Here is a 20,916-nt window from a genome sequence, read left to right as displayed (position 1 = left end):
CATTTCACCCGTTTAACTCTTAAATTATCCAACTTCAGAGTTTTAGGAGATTTAATCTTTTATTTTGACCAGCCTAACTAACAATGTAGGGGCCCACAATTTGCTGGACGACTTGGCATCGCTGCAGCGGGCTCGGTTAGTAGGAGGTTCTGCACACACACAGCAGGTGTTTTTCCAATTGTCCAAATCTAGAGATTGCGTCTCCTTGGCCTATTACCTGGTCCTCCAACTATCTGATTCCAATGGCCTTACCTATGAATAACAATACAAATACATCTACCACCAACAATACTACAAAAAGGACCTGACACAAACTAAATCTAGCAGAATTCAGCAGCTATATATCATCCAAAATCCCTCAATTAGATGTCAATGTGGATTGTGCAGAATCCATGATAAAGGCCTGGCTTACCTCGGCCCTTGACAGGTTCATACCTTCTTGTCAAGTTCAGGAAAGAAATAAACCCTCTGGTTCAACGGGAAGCTGGTTGCGGAGAAGAAACACTGCAAGGTACTTGAGCGAACTTGGAGAAAACATTATGACGCAGCATCTAAATCTCATTATGTAAATTATATAGATGCAATTAAATCATACCACAAATCAATAAGGAAAACGCAAGCTGAGTTACTTTCTAAAAAAGTCAATAAAACAGCAAAAATTAGGAAAAGAAATTTTCTCGATTGTAAATAGTCATACGGAGACCTGTCACTCCTGGGCCAGTCGAGGTTTCAACTGGCCACTGCAATGCAACAATATAGCAGACTTTTTTGTTGAAAAGATGAATACCATCCATTCCCACTTCCTGCCCATGAGCCTTGCAGATACAGAGACCTGTTCTGGCCGATCAGATGAGTTACAGCCTGGGCCAGAACTAAACAAACTAGCCCTCCTTGATTTTCCCTCTTTTTCTACTCTATGCATTTTAGTGAAATCTGGCTCTACGGATGATTCCCTAAAACCTTACATTGTCACTAGGCTCCATGAGGTCATCCTTCCTACACTTCTTGAGGTTAGCAATCTTTCTTTGTCCTCAGCCATAGTTCCTCAGGCTTGGTAGCAGGTGAAAGTGATACCTCTACTGAAGAAAGTGTCTCTTGACCCTACTAAACTTGAAAACTACTGTCCTATTTTCCTGCTCCCTTTTTTAGGTAAAGTTATGGAAAAACATGCCAATAAACTCTTAACTGAGTTTTTAGAAGCCAATCATATTTTGGACATGTCCTAAAATGGCTTTAGGTCCTATCACAACAGAGCAGCGGATGATCACGGCTCCTCAGCCCTCATTCTTCTGCACTTGAGGGTGGTCTTCACCACTGTATCGCATAAGGTGCTCCTCCATCAACACCGCCATATATAGGTGTTGGTGGCAAAGCTCTTTCTTGGCTTGCCTCCTTCCTCAGCAACTGCTCGTTTCAGGTCATTTTACTAATTTCTCTACTTTGCTTAGACCTTTGGAGCATGGTGTCCCCCCGGACTCCTCGTTGAGCCCTTTTCTCTTCAACATTAATGGCAGGCCCTTGGCGGAGATTGTGAAGTCCTTTGGGGTCTTTATAGTATCATACGCAGATGATACGTAGCTTATTATCGCCACTGCAGATGCCTCTCAAGAAATCAGTAAGTTTCAGCAATGTATGCTGGCAGTGGCCAGCTGGATTATTGATAATTGTCTTAAACACAACTCTAACAAAACTGAGATTCTGCTATTTGGAAAGTACACCCACATGCGGGGGGTCACTGGTGGCTGGAGAATCTGAGGCCCCCTCTATCATCCAAATCATTTATTAAAAAAGCTAGGTATCTGGCTCGGTGATTCTCTCTCCTTTGAGACTCAAGTGAGAACTCTAGCAGGAACATGTTTTGGCCTTTTGAGATGCCTCAAACCTATTATTGACTTCTTCCAACCCCACATTCGTCTGTTGATCATCCAATCTTTCACCCTGGATCGCCTCGACTACTGTAACATCCTGTATCTAGGTTGCAAGAAACCCATCTTAAAAAGGTTGCAATTGGTCCAAAGCACTGTGTACAGATTACGGTTCTTCTTGTCTAAGTTCTGCGATGCCTCTGGGATCCTTCAGATACTTCACTGGCTGCCCACGAGAAGCACATTCAATTTAAATTTCGTGTTACTTCTTACAAGATTATGAATGCTGCAGGAACCCCGATTCTTACAGAACTAATGCAACTCTATCACCCTTCCTTGGCAGAATTCAATCTGACAGTGATCCCTTGATTCAATAGTAATAAACTGGGTGGTCACTCCTTCTGATGTCTGGCCCCTGCCCTCTGGAACAGCATGCTCCCTCATCTTAGGAATACTTTGGGTCATTTCTGTTTCAGAGAAAAACTTAAAATTGGCTGTGTGCTATGGAGGCCTCTCTGTGGCCTTTCTGCCTCTTTTGAACATACTGCTGGTCTACTGTGGGTAGCGCTGGGAAGCCCCATTGCTGGGGCTGCATGTGCTTTACAAATCATAGTAACATTAACTTGTGCAAGAAAAACTTAAGTCGCCTCTGCTCATGGTGTGCTTGTTCTGTGTGTCAGGAAAGCTTGTACTACTGCTCTTGTGCTTGTATTCTTCAGTGTGTAAGGGATACTTGCACTGCTTTTCTCATAGTAGATCTCTTCTGTGTGTGAGGAAAGTGGAAGAGACCTTTGCTCATGCTATGCCTATTCATAGTGTAATGGTAGACTGCACTTCTACTCTTGTAGGAGGGAGACTTTGGCTGCTACTGAATTTTGCGTTTAATACTAGTGTTCATAAGCTTAATCAATCAACCCATCAATCAGTACTCTCCAGGTGCTAGGATGTTGGGCTTAGTCGAAGAGTCAGGTCTTGAGTTTCTTCCTGAAGTCTGTCAGCAAGGGTGATGTTCGGAGATGGGGGTGGAGGGCTTTAAAGGATTTGCCAGTGAGGTGGGAGAAGCAGCGTCATGTGCCGTGGCTATGGTGGATGTGCGTTGTCTATGCCAGGGAGAGAGAGGCGGAGCAAAGGTTTCTAGATGGTTGGTGGAAGTTCAGGCAGTGGTTCATGTATGCTGGTCCTTGGTCATGGAGGGCTTTGTAGGCATGTGCTAATAGTTTGAATTTGCATCTTTCCTGGATGGGGAGCCATTGGAGGTTTCTTAGGTGCTGGGTGATGGGGGTCCTTTTGGGCTGGTTGAGGATCAGTCTGGCCACTGAGTTCTGTATCATCTGGAGCCTTCTCAGAAGTTCATTGGTGTACCTGCGTACAGTGTGTTGCAGTAGTCCAGACGGCTGGTGATTAGGGCTTGCATGACTGTTTTCCTGCTGCTTGTGGGGAGCCATTTGAGGATTCTTTGGGGGCCTGCGAACAGTTTAGAAGCAGGCCGAGGAGACAGTGCTGATTTGTAGCTTCATGTTTAGTTTGCTGTCCAAGAAGATCCCGAAGTTGCTGGCGTGGTCTTTTGGTGTAGAGGTGGGTGCGAGTTCCGCGGGCCACCAAGAGTCGTTCCAGAGGTAGATATGGTTGCCAAAGATAAGGACTTTGGTCTTTTAGTGTGTGGAGCTTCAGGCAGTCGTATTTCATCCAGGCTGCAACGTTCTTCAAGTAATTGTGGAAGTTGATCTTCATTGTGGTGGGGTCTGCTGAGAGCGAGAGGACAAGCTGGGTAAGGTTGGCATAGGAAGTTTGTTCTTCAGTGTGTTCACTTGTATTGCAAATGGTCAGTTTTATTTTGTGTGCATATTGACCCAGGCTTTTTCTTTCCACATTGCTTAGTATTAGTTGCAATTTGGATGGAAGTTAAACTATCCATTTCTACACTGCTCTTTATTTGTGACAGTTGCAAGGCAAAGTTTTTCTCGTCATATCCTTCCAGGCAGTGCTTAATTTGTGAGAAAAAGAGTGCCAAAGCCCAAAGCTCTGCTTTGAAGACAGCAGCCAGTGCAATTAAATGTTTGTGCGCCAAATATCAAGGCTGGAAGGCTTTAATCCACTACTAGACACTCCCTGTCCCCTTTTCTTGCTCCTGCAGGCTCCAGCGCTCCCTTTTAAGGTCTTGCTGAGCCAAAGGCTTCGAAGAGACATTTTGTATGTGGGATTTTCAAAGTGCTACCCACAGTCTTTTGGCTGGCCTAAACCTTGAGTGCACGATCACATGCACGTGCACAGCTGCTCCCACTCCCCCTCCCTTCTCTATAGCTTTCTTTCACTTTAGCCGCTTTGACCCTTGCATTCCCCCCTCCCTTCTCACCCAGCCCTTTGATGCTCTGCTCGATTACTTTCACTTTCGCCGCTTTGATGTTTGATTTTTATTGCCTTTGTTTATGTGACGGAGATCCATTGCATTTGGCAGAACATTTCTGGGGCCGTACTGCATGAAATACACCAGGTGGCGCTAACGTGTTTTGTAGAGCACCATACAGCATTTTGTTCTGCGTTAAAAAAAAGACGCTTTAGGAGCGGAAAGAGCTACCCCTTTTACTTGTATTAAAATGTATTTTTAAAGGTGTCTCAAAGGATCCTGAACATAGTTTATACTAGCATGCGCCAATACTGTCCGTATTTCACTCCTGATTGCACTGGCCTTCCAGGTCCTAAGACTCAGACTCATGATTTTACTGTTATTTCAAAACCAATCTAACATTTGTTTTGTTTTAGGTATTACCTTAGTAAAGCATACCTATGTGATCTTACTCTCCTTGGTCAGTGTTTTATTATGGATGACATGATGTTTTCTCATTAGGAATCGCACCATAAGCCTCTTTCATTCCAAACATCTGGAAACGCATTTGTCTCGGTAACTATATAGTAATGGCTTTCAGTTACAGCTGGCGGAAATTATGCTACACACCTATTTATTGCCTTCACCAAACGATTCTGCTTTCACTGGTGTGACCATAACTTGCCAAAATATTTTACTGATGATTTCGGCAGTGTCTCCACTTCTGTCCGATCACTCCTCAAATGACACCTTCCTTAATCCCACCCACAAGCAAGGTAAGCCACTCAATTTTATGCTAATTTCAAACACTTTATCCAAATCTAAACCCATCATCGCTTCATCTGACATCACACATTTCACATGCAAATCAGTTCGCCTCCTTGTAGATCGCTCTCTCATGTACCCATCTGCTGTAGAAAACAGGACCCCACTGGTCTCACTGCTTTCCACGTGATCTTCATAAAGACCTCACTTCAGTCTTGCACTACAGCTCATACAACTGCTTCATTATCCACCTTGTACCAAAGATAGGCCTCAGCCATGAATTACACTTGAAATAAGAGCGCATAACAGTAAATGAGGGCAGCAGTACATAAATGGCGAAAGCACATATTCACTGCTAACTTCTTGGCAAGCCCTTCATACACTGCATAATGGTCTAGGAGGTGTCAAATCTATCTATTTCCAGGACCTTATTACCTCACCATCCACAAGCGCTCTGTGCAAACCTTCAGCTCTTTACTCTCTCCATCATCTTCAGTTATCAGTATTCTATTGTTCATCCTTACCTGCTCATGACTTCACCCTGCTACATCTGCTCCAAGATTAACACTATAATTAGTCCACAGTGCTCAAGTCCTCACTCGCCTCAACCCTGCGCAGTTACATTATTACAATTTAACACAACATCCTCCTAACAAACGTTTCCTCTTATGAAAGTAGCTAATCCACCCTGTTGCCCCCCCTGTAACCATTTCGTCCTCCCTTCATCAAATCTTTGCCTCTTTCATCCAACAGTTTCCCCTGCGTTTCCCTTCGCACTGACTGCCTGTCCTGTAACCGACTACTCAACCCTCTCCTGTGTTCGGGACCCTTCATTCCACTATCCTATCCTCTCCTCTGTTCTTGGCTATGCTCATACTCTTAGATCGTTCTGCCTCTCCTTTGATATTGCTGGTCACCCCACACTTTTCTCAATGAGCGCACGGGGCATTAGATGGGTACCAGCCCTTATGCTCCTCAATAAGCAGCAGCAATCGTTGCAGTTTCACCAAGGTGAGTTTAGTAAAAGTTTATTTTACTACTTTCGATAACTGGTGCCTTTCGCAAACAGAAAAGGTAATGACAATGTATGGCACACTACAAGATGGCATGTTTTAATACTAGGGCTTCTGATTATATGCATAACGTTTGATCTAGCAGACGTGATTGAACATATGGTGAGCCCCTTAAATGAAGGCTTAGGGCTCAAATCACAAAGGGACTAATATGCAATAAAGTTACTTGTCTCTTCACTCATGGCAGAATCTCCGCACTGCACTCACTGCAGTGCGCTGGACAGAGAGGCTGCCCAGAGTGCAGAGACTCCACACTTGTACCTTTACTACACGTAAGTCCCTTTGCAAATCAGACCCTTAACCTCTACTTCTTTGTGATTTTTAAAATAAAGAGAGGGAAGCATTTATAGTAAAAATGGAAAACTCGTGTCTCTATTTACAATGCAGTTATTGGTTGTTTTTAACTTTCAAGAAAATAACACATTTGTTCTTAAACGACATCCATATCTTAAATCACACATTTTATGATTTTGACATTTGGAATTTCATGTCATACCCTTCACTTGTGCCCATTCCCGACTTCTTATACCCTTGTTATCTAGCAGTGCTTTCAACACCACAGGCCATCAAATTCTGGATGGAACGGCCCTAAACGGTTTCGCCCATACCTCTATAATCACACTCAAATGCTAACTAGCATTGGCATAGCCAATAGGTCTCGCCTTTGGGACCGTTTAAGTGTTTAGTTATCCAGCACAATATCCTTGGTGCAGTAACATTAACTGTTGCATGGCTAAACACTTATAAGGTCCCAAAGGTGAGACCTATTGGCTATGCCAATGCTTGTTTATACTGTTTTGCTGTCTTTCTCTTCCTCAATTTTTCCGAAATGTGGGGTAATTTACAAGAATTAACGCTAAGCAGTTTTCATGCTGCTTAGCAGTAATTTTTATACCGCTGCTGATCGCAAAATCCTAACACTATGTTTGTGATGTATTTACAACACGTTGCTACATGCATTAGGATCAGCTAGCTGGCGGGAAAAATGTCGCCAACACTAGCGTCAAGGTGATAGAAAAATACACGTTAGCGTGAACAAAGTATCGGTCGGCCAATTAGTGGCAAAAAATTCATGTTAGTCAGCCCACCGTCACTTTTCAGCATCGAGAGGCTAAAAGAACTTACAAATACACCTTTAAGTAAAAAATAAATAAAACACCGGAATGCAAAATGGAGTGGCCAAGACCAAGTTCTGTACAGGTCAACAACCCCACCAACCTCCCTCCCCAACAGCCAAGATGACCAGCCAGAGTCCCAGGGGAAGAGGAAATGCAGATTCAGGGCCTCAGTTATGAAAAGTGGCGCATCACTAGGGAAAAATAGTAATGCGCCACTTTTCATTGCACCATCCTTGCGACACCATGGATGCGCCATAATTACAACAATACTGTGCAACCCTGCATTTCCCCCGGTGCTGGCACTAATTTAAAATGGCTAGTGCCAATGCAGGTACCCTTGCACCGTAGTGCAAGGTTGCCAGCATTGTGGGAAATGATTCTTTATGTGCACGAAGATGTCTCTTCCTCGTCTACAGGTCACCCAGCAACCGTTAACCTTTCAGCAACACCATCGTAGACATCATCGCATTCCAGGCTCTTGCATCCGCCAATTACATCCTACTTGGAGACTTCAATTTCCACCTGGACAAACCCAGTGAGCAGAGCACTGCATCCCTACTGGAGAACCTCGCCAACATCGGACTCAAGCAGCTAGTCACCGCACCGACCCACACAGCTGGACACTCTCTCTACCCCGTTTCGTCCATCAGCGGAAACATTACTTACAGCCACACCACTGAACTCCTATGGACCGACCACCACTGCGCACATCTTGCCTCCGCCACGCCCACCACACACCACAGCCCTCATCGCCCCCCCATCAGAGCTGGAATAAGGCCGCCGAAGAACGTCATGTCGATTTCCTCAACACAACCACTCAGCCAACACCAACAGACGCAAACACCGCAGCATGCAACCTTCACCGATGGATCTCCAACTGCACCAACACTCTGGCATCCCTCAAGAAGACACCAGGCAAGCAACCCTCCAAGAAAGGCAGCTGGTTCACTCCTGCCCCCCACGAGTCCAGACGCACCTGCAGACGACTTGAGAAGAGATGGAGGAATAACATAACCCCGAAAAACCATGCAACCTTCAAATCTGCTGTCAACGCAGACCACCTTTTCCTCAAAACCTCAAAGAAAATGGCCTTCTAAAACAGAATCAAGGCCAGCACATACAACAGCAAAGACCTCATCCCCATCCAATACTGGATTGGTAGTAATGGAAATAACAGTCGCACATCTATTTCCCTATTGCCTGAACAATTTTAGGTGCCCATCGGGATAGAAAACATATCCCACTACCATGGATGTGACCGACAACACGACCCGGGGCGGGGGCACTTGTCATCACTGAACGTTTTCTAACTAGGTACTGCCCCGGCACTCAAATGTTACTAATCACACTGTCAGTGAAAATGATTTCAGGTATGGCCCAAATTCACAGTACAACTACAATTCGTCCTAGCTGTCCCCTAATATTGAGCACTACTCTGCAATAAGAGCGTTACTCAAACCGAGAACTGGAGCACTTGTTTGATGAATAAGAAAAAACGATAATGTCCCAACATATGTTCTTCATAATAAATCATGAAATTTAATGTGTCTAGTAACAACTTGTGTAGCCAGATTGGGAGGTGTCCAGGACATGGATCTCTTCGATGAACTCGGAGAGTCGGGCGCTGATGGCCTTCTCGATGACCTTGGCTGGGAAGGGAAGGAGAGAGATGAGTCTGAAATTCTTAAGGTCTGTTGGGTCGGGGACAGTTTCTTCAGCAGGGGGTTGATCTCCGCATGTTCCCAGCCATTGGGGAAGGTGGCGGTTTCTATGGAGCAGTTAGCTGTGTGGCGAAGCTGGGGGCGATAGATGCGGCTGCTCTATGGACGATGTGGTTCGGGCAGGGATCCGATGGGGCTTCTGAGTGGATGGGCTTCATAGTCTTGAGTGTGCCATCTGTGGTGAGAGGAGTCCAGTTGTGCACGATCTATTGGGGTGCGGTGTGGTTACTTGTGATGGTGGCCGGTGCAGTGGCAGGGTCTTGGATGTCAAAGCTGTCATAGATCTGTCTGATCTTGTGGTAGAAGAAGGTGCCAAGTTTGTTGCAGTGGTTTTTGGATGGTTCGGTGTCTGTGGTCTCGCTGTTGGGCGTGGCAAACTCCTTGATGATGAGGATGAAGTTTTCTAACTGGGTACTACCACGGCACTCAAATGTTACTAATCACACTGTCAGTGAAAATGATTTCAGGTATGGCCCAAATTCACAATACAACTACAATTCGTCCTAGCTGTCCCCTAATATTGAGCACTACTCTGCAATAAGAGCGTTACTCAAACCGAGAACTGGAGCACTTGTTTGATGAATAAGAAAAAACGATAATGTCCCAACATATGTTCTTCATAATAAATCATGAAATTTAATGTGTCTAGTAATAACTTGTGTACAATTTCAAAAGTAACCTATTCTCCTTGTTGCATTAGTATGTTTAAACAGTACAGTGTACACATGGATGTGTCATATTGTTATACAAATTCCAAAAAGAGAACCTGTCTCCCTGTTGGCTTAGTACAATATTGCAGTACAGTCTACACAATTAGTCCCTTAAAGACAAGCCAATTTCCTTGCGAGGTGAGAAGAATCAGATGTCGAAACCTCAACGAGGAAGCAATCCGGAACAGCCAACACGTGTTTCGTTACGCAATGTAACTTTTTCAAGGCTGTGAATGTAATCATTACAAGAGAGACTTAAGTTGACAGTTAAGTATTCGCAAAATTGTTCTCTGAGCCTACGCTTGTTCATTCACATTGCAATGTGGGGTAAAAAGAAGAAAACACGTCCCAGCAAGGAATTCGGTCCAAACGTGTGCGTGTATCATTAGTCACTAGATTATTCATACTTCTTAGTATACAACCCGAACAGTGAGGAACCAAGAGCAGGAAGATAGCCTAAAGAGATTCCGTGCCCAAAGTGTAACTATAAAAGTTAGGAGTCAGGAAGGTGGAGTGTGTCAGGCAGGCTGACGAACAGAGCCCAAAAACCAAGGCATGTATTTGTCGTGCAATAACCAATCAAGATGTATTAGGATGGGAATAAGTGAATCCACCCCCACTATCTAGTAAGAGTAGAACAGTACCTTCAATATAGTAGAGATGTTGCGAAAATTAAGAGTATTTCCTAGTCCAAGAGTAAAATCATCTGACGGACGAAAGTATAAATCAGAAGCAATTCTATTTGCTGGATTCACCATTCAGTATATCTAAAACAAGCAGACAGAGATGAAAATTGGGATGAACAGTCTATACCTATAACTGACAAATCCCAGTGGACCCTCACACACAAGTCAAGTCTATCTGAAAGAAACAGAATAACAATACAAGAGGCTATACCCTACAGACATGACGCCAAAATCCATCTAGTGAGAATCATTCCACAGTATATGGATTGTGAGGCAACTTACTGCTAGTTGCCGAGTTCCAGCAGCAAATCCGTAATGTAGTCAGTGGGGCTGTCACAGTAGGACCTTCAACGATTTTAAGGACCCTTAAGACAAGTTGTCTGAAAAAGAAATGTAATGGACTAGCCATGTTTCGAAAACCCAGTCTAGATACGTGGCCCATTTAATGAGTGTTTTATTGAAGATTGAGGTGTGTTACGTCAATCTAATATCTCATACAAGGAAAAATCGAGAGATCTCTATTAGAGAATCTCATACGCCTTAGTCTGTGCTTCAGTCACACAGAGCCATATAATGCTGTTGCTTGTTACCTAGTTTAGTAACCCATGCAAATCACTATTGTTGATGCCGAAGCAGTAAATCCAGAAATTCAAAATGTATAATTTATATGAGGCCATTATTTATGCCGTTCCCTCAAGTTGTCACACTATCCGATCATCACTGGCGAAACTTACTTGCTAAAATTTAGAGATAATGTAGAACCATCAGGGCAGCCCCAATCAATCGCTGCACCTTTTTCTTTTTTAAGACAGTACGTAGCCAGATAAGCAATAGGGACTGTGAGTCACCTACATGTTCTTCCTAAACGGAAACAGTAAACCACAGATTATCAAGGATCATATTATAATTTAAGACCTGAAGGTCCGGCAATGAAAAAAACAAGGTGGGCTCTTTTGTACGGTACTCTAGAGCCGCAACAATGGTTCTAACGTCATAGGTTGTCGCGGCTCCAGTCAATAATTAGTCTTTGAAACCGTGCAAACATGTGGGCAACGTAGAAGTTTACCACTTAAGTATTGTTCTTGTTAGTGAAAGAATAACAAAGGAAATGAAAAGGGAAAGGCTGATGACAAATCATCCCCGTAGGTATCCAATTATGGCAAAACTATCGAACCAGGGAATCCAAAATATTTTGGCCCTCAATCTACGTTTATATGTGACAATCAGAAAGTGTACTCACTTGGCCCAGTGGCGAAGTATTCTGGCCAGAAGCACTATGATAGCTGCCTGTGGAAAGAATATAGTGTCAACACCCCGATATTGACAAAACCCTATATGGGCCAAAGTAACTCGGCTGTTCTCTATTAGCCAACGACATCAGCCGATATTCGAAAGTCACTTACTTCTGAATCCAAAGTGCATACGGTCGTTCAAGCGTCGTCCATCAGAGCGGCCCCCATGAGACGCTGCACATTTATATGTAGTGTAGACACCGAGATAGTAAGGGGACTGCGTATCTAGGTGGACTTCCTGTATTAGACATAGAGGGTAGGACTATTTTGAATGCAAAAGAACACATATCCGCCATGTTGGAGTAGGAAAACGAAAACCAAGCGACCTACGCCAAGAATAACAAGTAAGAATGCAAATATCAATAATGATTGAGGGACATTATGATAGTCAGAAAAATGTATGGAAATAACCACCATGGTCGAACCCTCCTGTACTAGGCTGAAAAACAGTATTATGCACCCCCTGTGTTCCATTGTAATGGTAACACGTGTAGAAAAATCCGAAGCAGTGTATTTCGACATACTATAATTCTAGCAACCTGTAGTAACTGTGTCCAAGTAATACAGTGTTTCTCCACTAAAGAATAGTGCAAGAAAAAGAAGGTGCATGATAACCCAAGAGAAAATAGAAAAGAGAAACAAGACTGTAAAAATCACAGGTTCCATACATCATGTGTCTTATCATTACATACGTCACATGGTTGAGCAGTTTCAGTTACAATATCCTTATTACAACATTAATCATTTAAAAATACATGTAACTCCTTATCAAAGTTAATACCCTGTTCCACAGCCCGAAGGCGGATAATCCATTGTGCCTCTAATTTTCTGAGGACAGCAGTCCCATCCCCCCCTCTGGGGTGATTATAGGCCTGAGTTATCCCATGAAATTTGACATTAAGAAGGGAACTTCCAGGGTGAAATGTATTAAAATGTACTGCCAATGGGTAACTGTGATCGTTTTTGCGGATAGCCCTAATATGTTCCTGAATTCTCTCTTTTAGAGCTTGAATAGTGCTACCAATGTAAATTAAGTTGCACGAACATTGTATGCAGTACACTATGAATTTAGATTCACAATTTATAAAGTCCTTGATTGTATGTACAGTAGGGGTATTGTAACTAAATTCTTTAATGACTCCTAACTTTTATAGTTACACTTTGGGCACGGAATCTCTTTAGGCTATCTTCCTGCTCTTGGTTCCTCACTGTTCGGGTTGTATACTAAGAAGTATGAATAATCTAGTGACTAATGATACACGCACACGTTTAGACTGAATCCCTTGCTGGGACGTGTTTTCTTCTTTTTACCCCACATTGCATTGTAAATGAACAAACGTAGGCTCAGAGAACAATTTTGCGAATACTTAACTGTCAACTTAATTCTCTCTTGTAATGATTACAGGCTGGAAAAAGTTACATTGCGTAACGAAACACGTGTCGGCTGTTCCGGATTACTTCCTCGTTGAGGTTTCGACATCTGATTCTTCTCACCTCGCAAGGAAATTGGCTCGTCTTTAAGGGACTAATTGTGTAGACTGTACTGCAATATTGTACTAAGCCAACAGGGAGACAGGTTCTCTTTTTGGAATTTGTATAACAATATGACACATCCATGTGTACACTGTACTGTTTAAACATACTAATGCAACAAGGAGAATAGGTTACTTTTGAAATTGTACACAAGTTATTACTAGACACATTAAATTTCATGATTTATTATGAAGAACATATGTTGGGACATTATCGTTTTTTCTTATTCATCAAACAAGTGCTCCAGTTCTCGGTTTGAGTAACGCTCTTATTGCAGAGTAGTGCTCAATATTAGGGGACAGCTAGGACGAATTGTAGTTGTACTGTGAATTTGGGCCATACCTGAAATCATTTTCACTGACAGTGTGATTAGTAACATTTGAGTGCCGTGGTAGTACCCAGTTAGAAAACTTCATCCTCATCATCAAGGAGTTTGCCACGCCCAACAGCGAGACCACAGACACCGAACCATCCAAAAACCACTGCAACAAACTTGGCACCTTCTTCTACCACAAGATTAGACAGATCTATGACAGCTTTGACATCCAAGACCCTGCCACTGCACCGGCCACCATCACACGTAACCACACCGCACCCCAATAGATCGTGCACAACTGGACTCCTCTCACCACAGATGGCACACTCAAGACTATGAAGCCCATCCACTCAGAAGCCCCATCGGATCCCTGCCCGAACCACATCGTCCATAGAGCAGCCGCATCTATCGCCCCCAGCTCCGCCACAGCTAACTGCTCCATAGAAACCGCCACCTTCCCCAATGGCTGGGAACATGCGGAGATCAACCCCCTGCTGAAGAAACTGTCCCCGACCCAACAGACCTTAAGAATTTCAGACTCATCTCTCTCCTTCCCTTCCCAGCCAAGGTCATCGAGAAGGCCATCAGCGCCCGACTCTCCGAGTTCATCGAAGAGATCCATGTCCTGGACACCTCCCAATCTGGCTTCCGAAGCAATCGTAGCACCAAGACCCACCACTGACGCCATCCGCTCCTGTTTGGACTGGGGCGGATCCACAGCCCTTATCCTACCAGACCCCTATGCCACCTTCAACAGCTTCTCCCACCACACCCTTTTCACAAGACTCCTGCGACAAAGCACTGGACTGGGTCCACTCCTTCCTGACAGTCCGAACACAGCGAGTCAGACTACTCCTGTTTCTCTCAAAACCTAAAGAGATCAGCTGTGGAGTGCCCCAGGGCTCCTCCCTGAGCCCAACCCTCTTCAACGCCTACATGGCCCCACTCTCACCCATCGTCAGAAGCCACAGACTCACCCTCGTCGCCTATGCAGGTGACACAATGCTTATCATATCCCTCACCAATGAACCCACAGCTGCCAGAATCAAATTTCACAATGGAATGAAGGCCGTTGCTACCTGGATGAAAGACTGTTGCCTCAAGCTCAACTCGGACAAGACCGAAGTACTCATCCTGAGATCCATCCCCCAGCCTGGGACAACTCCTGGTGGCCTGCCGCACTTGGAACCCCTCCCGTCCCTACGGACGCAACCTCAGCATCATACTGGACTCCACGCTCACAATGAACCACCAAATCAATGCAGTATCCTCATCCTGCTTCCACACGCTGCGCCTGCTTCAAAGGAATTCGGATCGATTCCCACACAATCCAGAAAGACAGTTACCCACACATTCATTCCCAGCAGACGTGACTACCACAGGGCACTCTATGCATGTGTCACCCAGATACAGCTCAGGAAACTACAGAATGCCCAAAACGTCACAGCCAGACTAGTCCTCAACATCCTCCACTGCAGCCACATGACAACAATTCCGACAACTCCACTGGTTCCCAATCAACAAGAGAATCACCTTCAAGCTCCTCACACATGCCTACAAGGCTCTCCACAATACAGGACCAGTATATCTGAAGCACCGTCTTGCTTTCCACACACCTGCCAGACAACTCTGCTCCTACCAACTCTCCCTGGCCTCCGTCCCACGGATCCACAAGATCAGAACCGGCCGGCAAGACCTGGAATATCCTACCCATCCACCTCAGGCAATCCGCGTTGTTGACCCAATTCAGGAAGGACTTCAAGACTTGGCTCTTCGACCGAAACATCCACACCCAGGTGGATCAGCAGCACCCCCCCGTGCCTTGAGACCCTCACGGTTGAGTAGCCACACCATAAAAACCCCTCATTGGTGGATTAATTCCTGCACAAAATCAATCGGCCCTGCAAGACAGGCACCCTTGCACCCTAAAACAAGGGTGTCTGCTTTGGCGCATTGCAGGCCATTGTTGGCCAGCGCTGGGAAAAACGCAAAAATGCACCGTATCTTATAGATATGGCGCATTCCTGTTCTTTTCTTTAGACGCAGTGCAGTGCAGCAAGATTCATTGCGGCGCTGCCCTGCGACAAAACCTCATAAATGAGGCCCCTATTATACAAGTGTGTTAGCGTCATTTTTAAGACCAGGTAATTCCTAGTGGTAAGAAAGTGCCGCTAATGTGACTTAGCAGCAGTTTTTCTTTTTTAGCGATGTACAAGGAAATCCTTGTAAATATTGCGTTATCTGTTTTGCAGGAGATTTTTCACATGAATGCCTACCTTGTATCTCATTTTCGGTAAGTCGCGCTAAACAAAGTAGCACTGTGAAAAATTCACATTAACGCTGAAAAGATGCAGCTAACTGAGTTTGCGGCAACTTGTAAATTTGTCTTTAAAAAAGCTGCTGTAATGTCATCAAGTTCACTCCTTGTATATGCCTCTGTGTGTTTTTCCCTCTCTTGTGCTCAGTAAATATCTGATGCGAGAAATAACTGATGGTGCTGATGGCCCCTACCAGCCCAAATATTAAGTTCTGCTTCCAGGGCATCTAGATTTTGCACTAGTGGGATTCACATGCAACATGCACTAATGCTTCCGATGAAAGCATTAACTTTGGCATATATCTCTATTTGAAGACGTGTGTGTGTGTATATATTGTGATACGTAATACGTGATTACAACAACTAAACAAAGCAATATGGTGTACTGCGGTGATTTAGGGCTCTAGACCCCTCTTTATTTCTTCAAATATAAATATCAGATTGCTACTCAGTACAGATTAATGTACTATAAAAGAATCAGCACATTTTTGTTTGCTATTTTTGCACAGATGTATATATACAATATAAAAAAATCTTTGTTGCACTAGCACCTTACTTTGCCATAGACTAAAAATCTAATGTTTTGAAATTGGGATTTGCATTGCTCATGCCTCATCGTCATTAAAAACGTCAGGTGCTGTTATCTCATGCATTGCAGATAAACATGAGGTTCTATATACAGGAAAAGAATGCTCACGAGAGGTATTTCTCAGAAAAAACAATTAAGTGTTTATAAAAAAATGTTTGAAATGATATTTGTACATTTTTAAATTTTTAGAGCGTTTATTAGATCTTTAAAGTCATGAATTGTATTTTATTTATAACAATATATGATGAGGACTCTAGTAGCAATGCCCAGGAAAAACAGGAATATCTTCTATGTCTATGGTTAGATTTGCACATGTGTTTTATATTTATGAGCACCTTTCACTTTAAAAGTACGGCGATGACACGTACCAAATGTCATGTGATCAAGGCCTGTGGTGGGCTGAAACGCGTTGTGGCGAGACCTGCACCTTGAATAAATAATTTTAAGAAAAGGCACATTACTCTGGTCCGTTCCGTTCGTTTTCTTTACGAGGTGGAGGAGTGGCGGAGCTTCAGAATATATCTATATATATATTCACTTAAAAAACCATAGGTTTCACACAGGTTATAGTTAGGTGGACATTTCACTCGTAAAAAACCAATGAAATTCCCCCGTTATAGTTAGTTCAGATAACTATAACTCGCGCGCCTGCAATCCACTGCTCATGACGTCACACATTACATCACTCATGACATGGTCAATGGCATTACTCATGACATCACTCATGACATCATCCTTGTGATAGAGTGGCGGTCGCGCGAGTTATAGTTATCTGAACTAACTATAACGACACTTCCTGATTTCGACCGATTCGAATGTTTACTGACATCTATCAACCAATCAGAATTTCGCTAACGCACAGCACCTTGCGCGCACAGTACGCGCACGGTGCGCGCGTATAGATATTTATATGCTTTTAAATGCTATTTTCTCAGGAAATACTGAACAGATTGACACCAGACCTGCAAAAGGCACTTCCCTGACCTGAGGACTACCTCTCTGCCAAATTTCAAGTAATTCTGTTCAGCCGTTCGGGCTGTACCTTCGACTAAAGGTCCTATGGAAAAATGCATGGGGAAAACGCATTTTGGGACCCCCCTTTTTTCTTGGGCCCCGCTTGACGAATCACCCCGAGACTTTCAGGGTAGGAGCTGAGCAGAGCGCCCCTTTAGTTTTGAAAATTTCGCGAGGATTCGTCAACCGGCGCCAAAGTTATTCAAAATAGAATTTTCAGATTTCCTATGGAAACACGGTCCTAACTATAACTATCTACTGGCGACCGCCAGTAGATAATATATATATATATATAGATATATATATATATATATATATATATATATATGTGTGTGTGTTTCATAATTGTGGGATACCCTGCCCCTCTAGCCCTTATGAGAAGGTCCAAGAGATTAAATTGTGTTTTTTTCCACGATCCTTGCGGAGCAAGTTATAGTCACTTTAGGGCATGAGTGATAATTACTTGAGATAACCATAACTTGTGGATTTCAGTGGTTTTTTTTTAGTTAAAAAAAGTTACGATGTCACCGAAATTTTTCACCTAACTATAACGTTACTTTAACCTTGGCCCAGCATTACAACTTACCAACGTGTCCTACAGCGATTATGCCCCCATCCTCCCAAACAATCTCTGACCCCTCTTGTTGCCTCTTCCCCAGGTATCTCCCCCTACTTTTTGCGCCATATTTGTTTGAACGCTGAGAAGTTTATTTCACAAAATAATTGAGTTTGTTGATGTCTATTGAATTGGAAAAGGGAAACAGCCTGAAGTCTCACTCAGACGAAAGGGCACGTGATGCAGTTTTGTTTTTTGGGAGAACTGACATACTCATCCTCCGCCCTCTACCCCAACCAAATTAATGGCCTTGACTTGCTCTTGCAAAGCCCACCCACTTCTGAGCATTAAGTGCACTATTTGACCATAAGGGCACTATTTGACCATATTATCTCCATTTTAGTATGAGGCATTAATCCTCTGATCTGTCATGAACTGAATGCGGGGCCCTGCCTAGAGCGGGGTCCATGGAAACTAGCACCCTGGTCCTGATGCTAAAAATGGAGAGGCAAGGATGCTTTAAAGGATCCTGGTTTTGCATTTGAGAGGTCTCCCCGGCAAGGTTGCTGCTGGGATTTAGCACTCCCTTCCATCACAACATGAGGAGAATGTCTGACTCGGATACCAGGAAGACGCAGAAAGACAGATTTATGGAATAAATGATTGTGCAGCATCACTTACCTTTAACGAAGGGGCAATAAGACTTGTCCAGTTAACGATGCTTAGGATAAGGGCAATTATTGCAGATCCAACTAATAGGGCTAGGATAATTCCTACAGCAGTTTGTGTTTTGCCATTGTCTCGCATGTTTCTCCTGCGTGAAAGAGAGAGCGAGAGAGAGAGAGAGAGAGAGAGATGGGTTTAATATTAAAGGCTTGGTAGTTCGATACGAAACTCAGCTCCATTCTAACAACACATCCGTTCTTTCATAATGTACCTTTTGTATAGTGTAATCCAAGATGATTAGAGTATATTATCGAAGTTTATTCCAATCCTGAAACACCTGCTAGTGAAAGCACTGCTACCTGCTCAGCATCCTCAGACAACTGCCCTCCAGGGTTCTAAGGGAGAGCCATTCTAGAACCCTTGAGAGCTCATGCACAGTCCAAGTTGAATAATAACAGTGGCATTATACATTTTCCCCCCTTTACAAAATAACTAACAAAGCTGCTTAATAAGTAATATGCAAGAATAATATGCACAACAATTATACATTAATTGAGATAATAGTTTAAGTTACGTTACTAATAAGGACAACAAATAACATTTAACTTCTTCCCCCTTTATAGAAAAACTAAGTTATAGACTAAAATGGAGTACAAAACTTAAAATGCGCAAGAAAGAGTAAAAAGTAACGAATTTCTCTTTTCTTTACACATAAAATCATCAAGCCACTGCTGGCTTTCTTATTACCGTCCTGTCCGTCCAGTTCCTGAGATGCCTCTGCCTCCAAGCCTTTACTTGCACTATCAGGGCTGGGCTGGAAATCCAAAGAAGCCCTGGCAATCTTGCCGTACCAGCTCCCACACTTGTGTGTGTGTGTGGGGGGGGGGGAGAGGGGGGGGGGGCAAGCGTGAAGCACAACCGGTCCCCAGCACTGCTGTTTTTGTTGCTGGGGGCTGATATTGCAGCATCACTGCAAAACCAGCCCCAGTAACAAAATCGCCCCCCACCACTCCAAACCCAGCCTCCACCCTTCCAGCCTCTTGGGCAAACACCTGAAGCCCGCTACGGCCAGTCCGGCTCTGTCCTTAGCACTTTGATTTTCCTTGCCCATTGTTAGACCTGGTGCCCTTGGCGTGGTTTCCCCTGACTTTATGCCTTCAAACTTCCTGTTTTTGCTGGCCTTAGGACTCTGTGCACTTAACCACTGCTACCCAGTGCTAAAGTGCTTGTGCTGTTTGCTAAAAACATGGTAACACTGGCTTATACCCAATTGTCATATTAAATTTACTTATAAGTCCCTAGTAAAGTGCACTACATGTGCCCTGGCCCTGTAAATTAAATGCTACTAGTGCTCCTGCAGCACTGAGTGTGCCACCCACTTAAGTAGCCCTGTCAACATGTCTCAGGCTTGCCATTGCAGGGCCTGTGTGTACAGATTTAAACTGTTGACCTGGCAAAATAAACCATTTGCCAGGCCAGGCCCAAACCTTCCATTTTAATGTTCAAAGTCACCCCTAGGGAAGGCCCTGGAAAGCACAGAGAGCAGTGTGTAGTGTACTTAAAAGTTGGACACGTACTTTTAAGTTTTACACATCCTGGTAGTGAAAAACTCTTAAATTTGTTATTTACTACTGCAAGGCCTATCTCTTCCTTAGGATAACATTCAATCAATCAATCTGGATTTGTAAAGCAACGCTAACCACATGTGAGGGTATCTAGGCATTGAGAGTACTGCTGCAGGGGGCTCAGTAGAACATGCAGGTTTTGAGTCCCTTTTTCAGTAGAGAGAATGAGGACCATAGGTGAAGTGGGAATTGGTTCCAGCTCTTCACGTCGAGGTAGGAGAAGGAGTGTCCTCCACTGTTGCTGCAGTGGATGCGGGGGTTGTGAGCGAGGCAAAGGGAAGTGGGGCGCAGGTGTCTGGAGGGAAGGTGGAAGTTCAGTTGGTCGTTTATGAACACTGCTCCCTTGGTTTCATTAGGGCTTTGAGGTGGGGATCAACATCTTGAACTGGCGTCTCTTCTGAATGGGGAGGAAGTGAAGCTTTTTGAGGTGGGGAATGATATGGGTCTGTTTAGGGAGGTCTAGGATAAGTCTGACCGCTGCGTTCTGTATTGTCTGCAGTCTCTTGAGGAGGTGCAAGATGATTCCTTCATTGAGTACGTTGCCATAACCCAGTTGGCTGGTGACCAGGGCCTGTGTGACGGTACGTCTGGTGTCGATGGGGAGCCACTTGAAACTCTTGCAGAGCAGGCGGAGGAGACTGCGTTGATTTGCTTTTTCATGGTGAGATTACGGTCCAGGATGATGCCAAGGTTGCGGATGTGGTCGGACGGAGTGGGTGAAGGTCCTAGTTCGGGATGCCACGAGAC

At 44.0% G+C, this 20,916-nt stretch overlaps 1 protein-coding gene across 5 annotated transcripts in view; it reads right to left on the bottom strand.

Annotated features, from left to right (window-relative positions):
* Nucleotides 1-20,916, bottom strand: part of LOC146868499 (ectonucleoside triphosphate diphosphohydrolase 8-like) — a 465,720-nt gene that overhangs the window by 266,427 nt on the left and 178,377 nt on the right. For all 5 annotated transcript variants that reach the window (XM_085610684.1, XM_085610701.1, XM_085610693.1 and 2 more), the window contains one exon: nt 18,560-18,692. In XM_085610684.1, coding sequence (XP_085466810.1) covers nt 18,560-18,685 — 126 coding nt within the window. In that variant the 5' untranslated portion in view covers nt 18,686-18,692. The remainder of the gene's footprint in view (nt 1-18,559; nt 18,693-20,916) is intronic.

This window comes from Triturus cristatus, chromosome 1_2, assembly GCF_964204655.1.
Source record: "Triturus cristatus chromosome 1_2, aTriCri1.1, whole genome shotgun sequence".
NCBI classification, from domain to species: Eukaryota; Metazoa; Chordata; class Amphibia; order Caudata; family Salamandridae; genus Triturus; species Triturus cristatus.
Note: the sequence above shows the minus strand (reverse complement) of the source record. Positions and strands in the feature narration are given on the sequence as shown.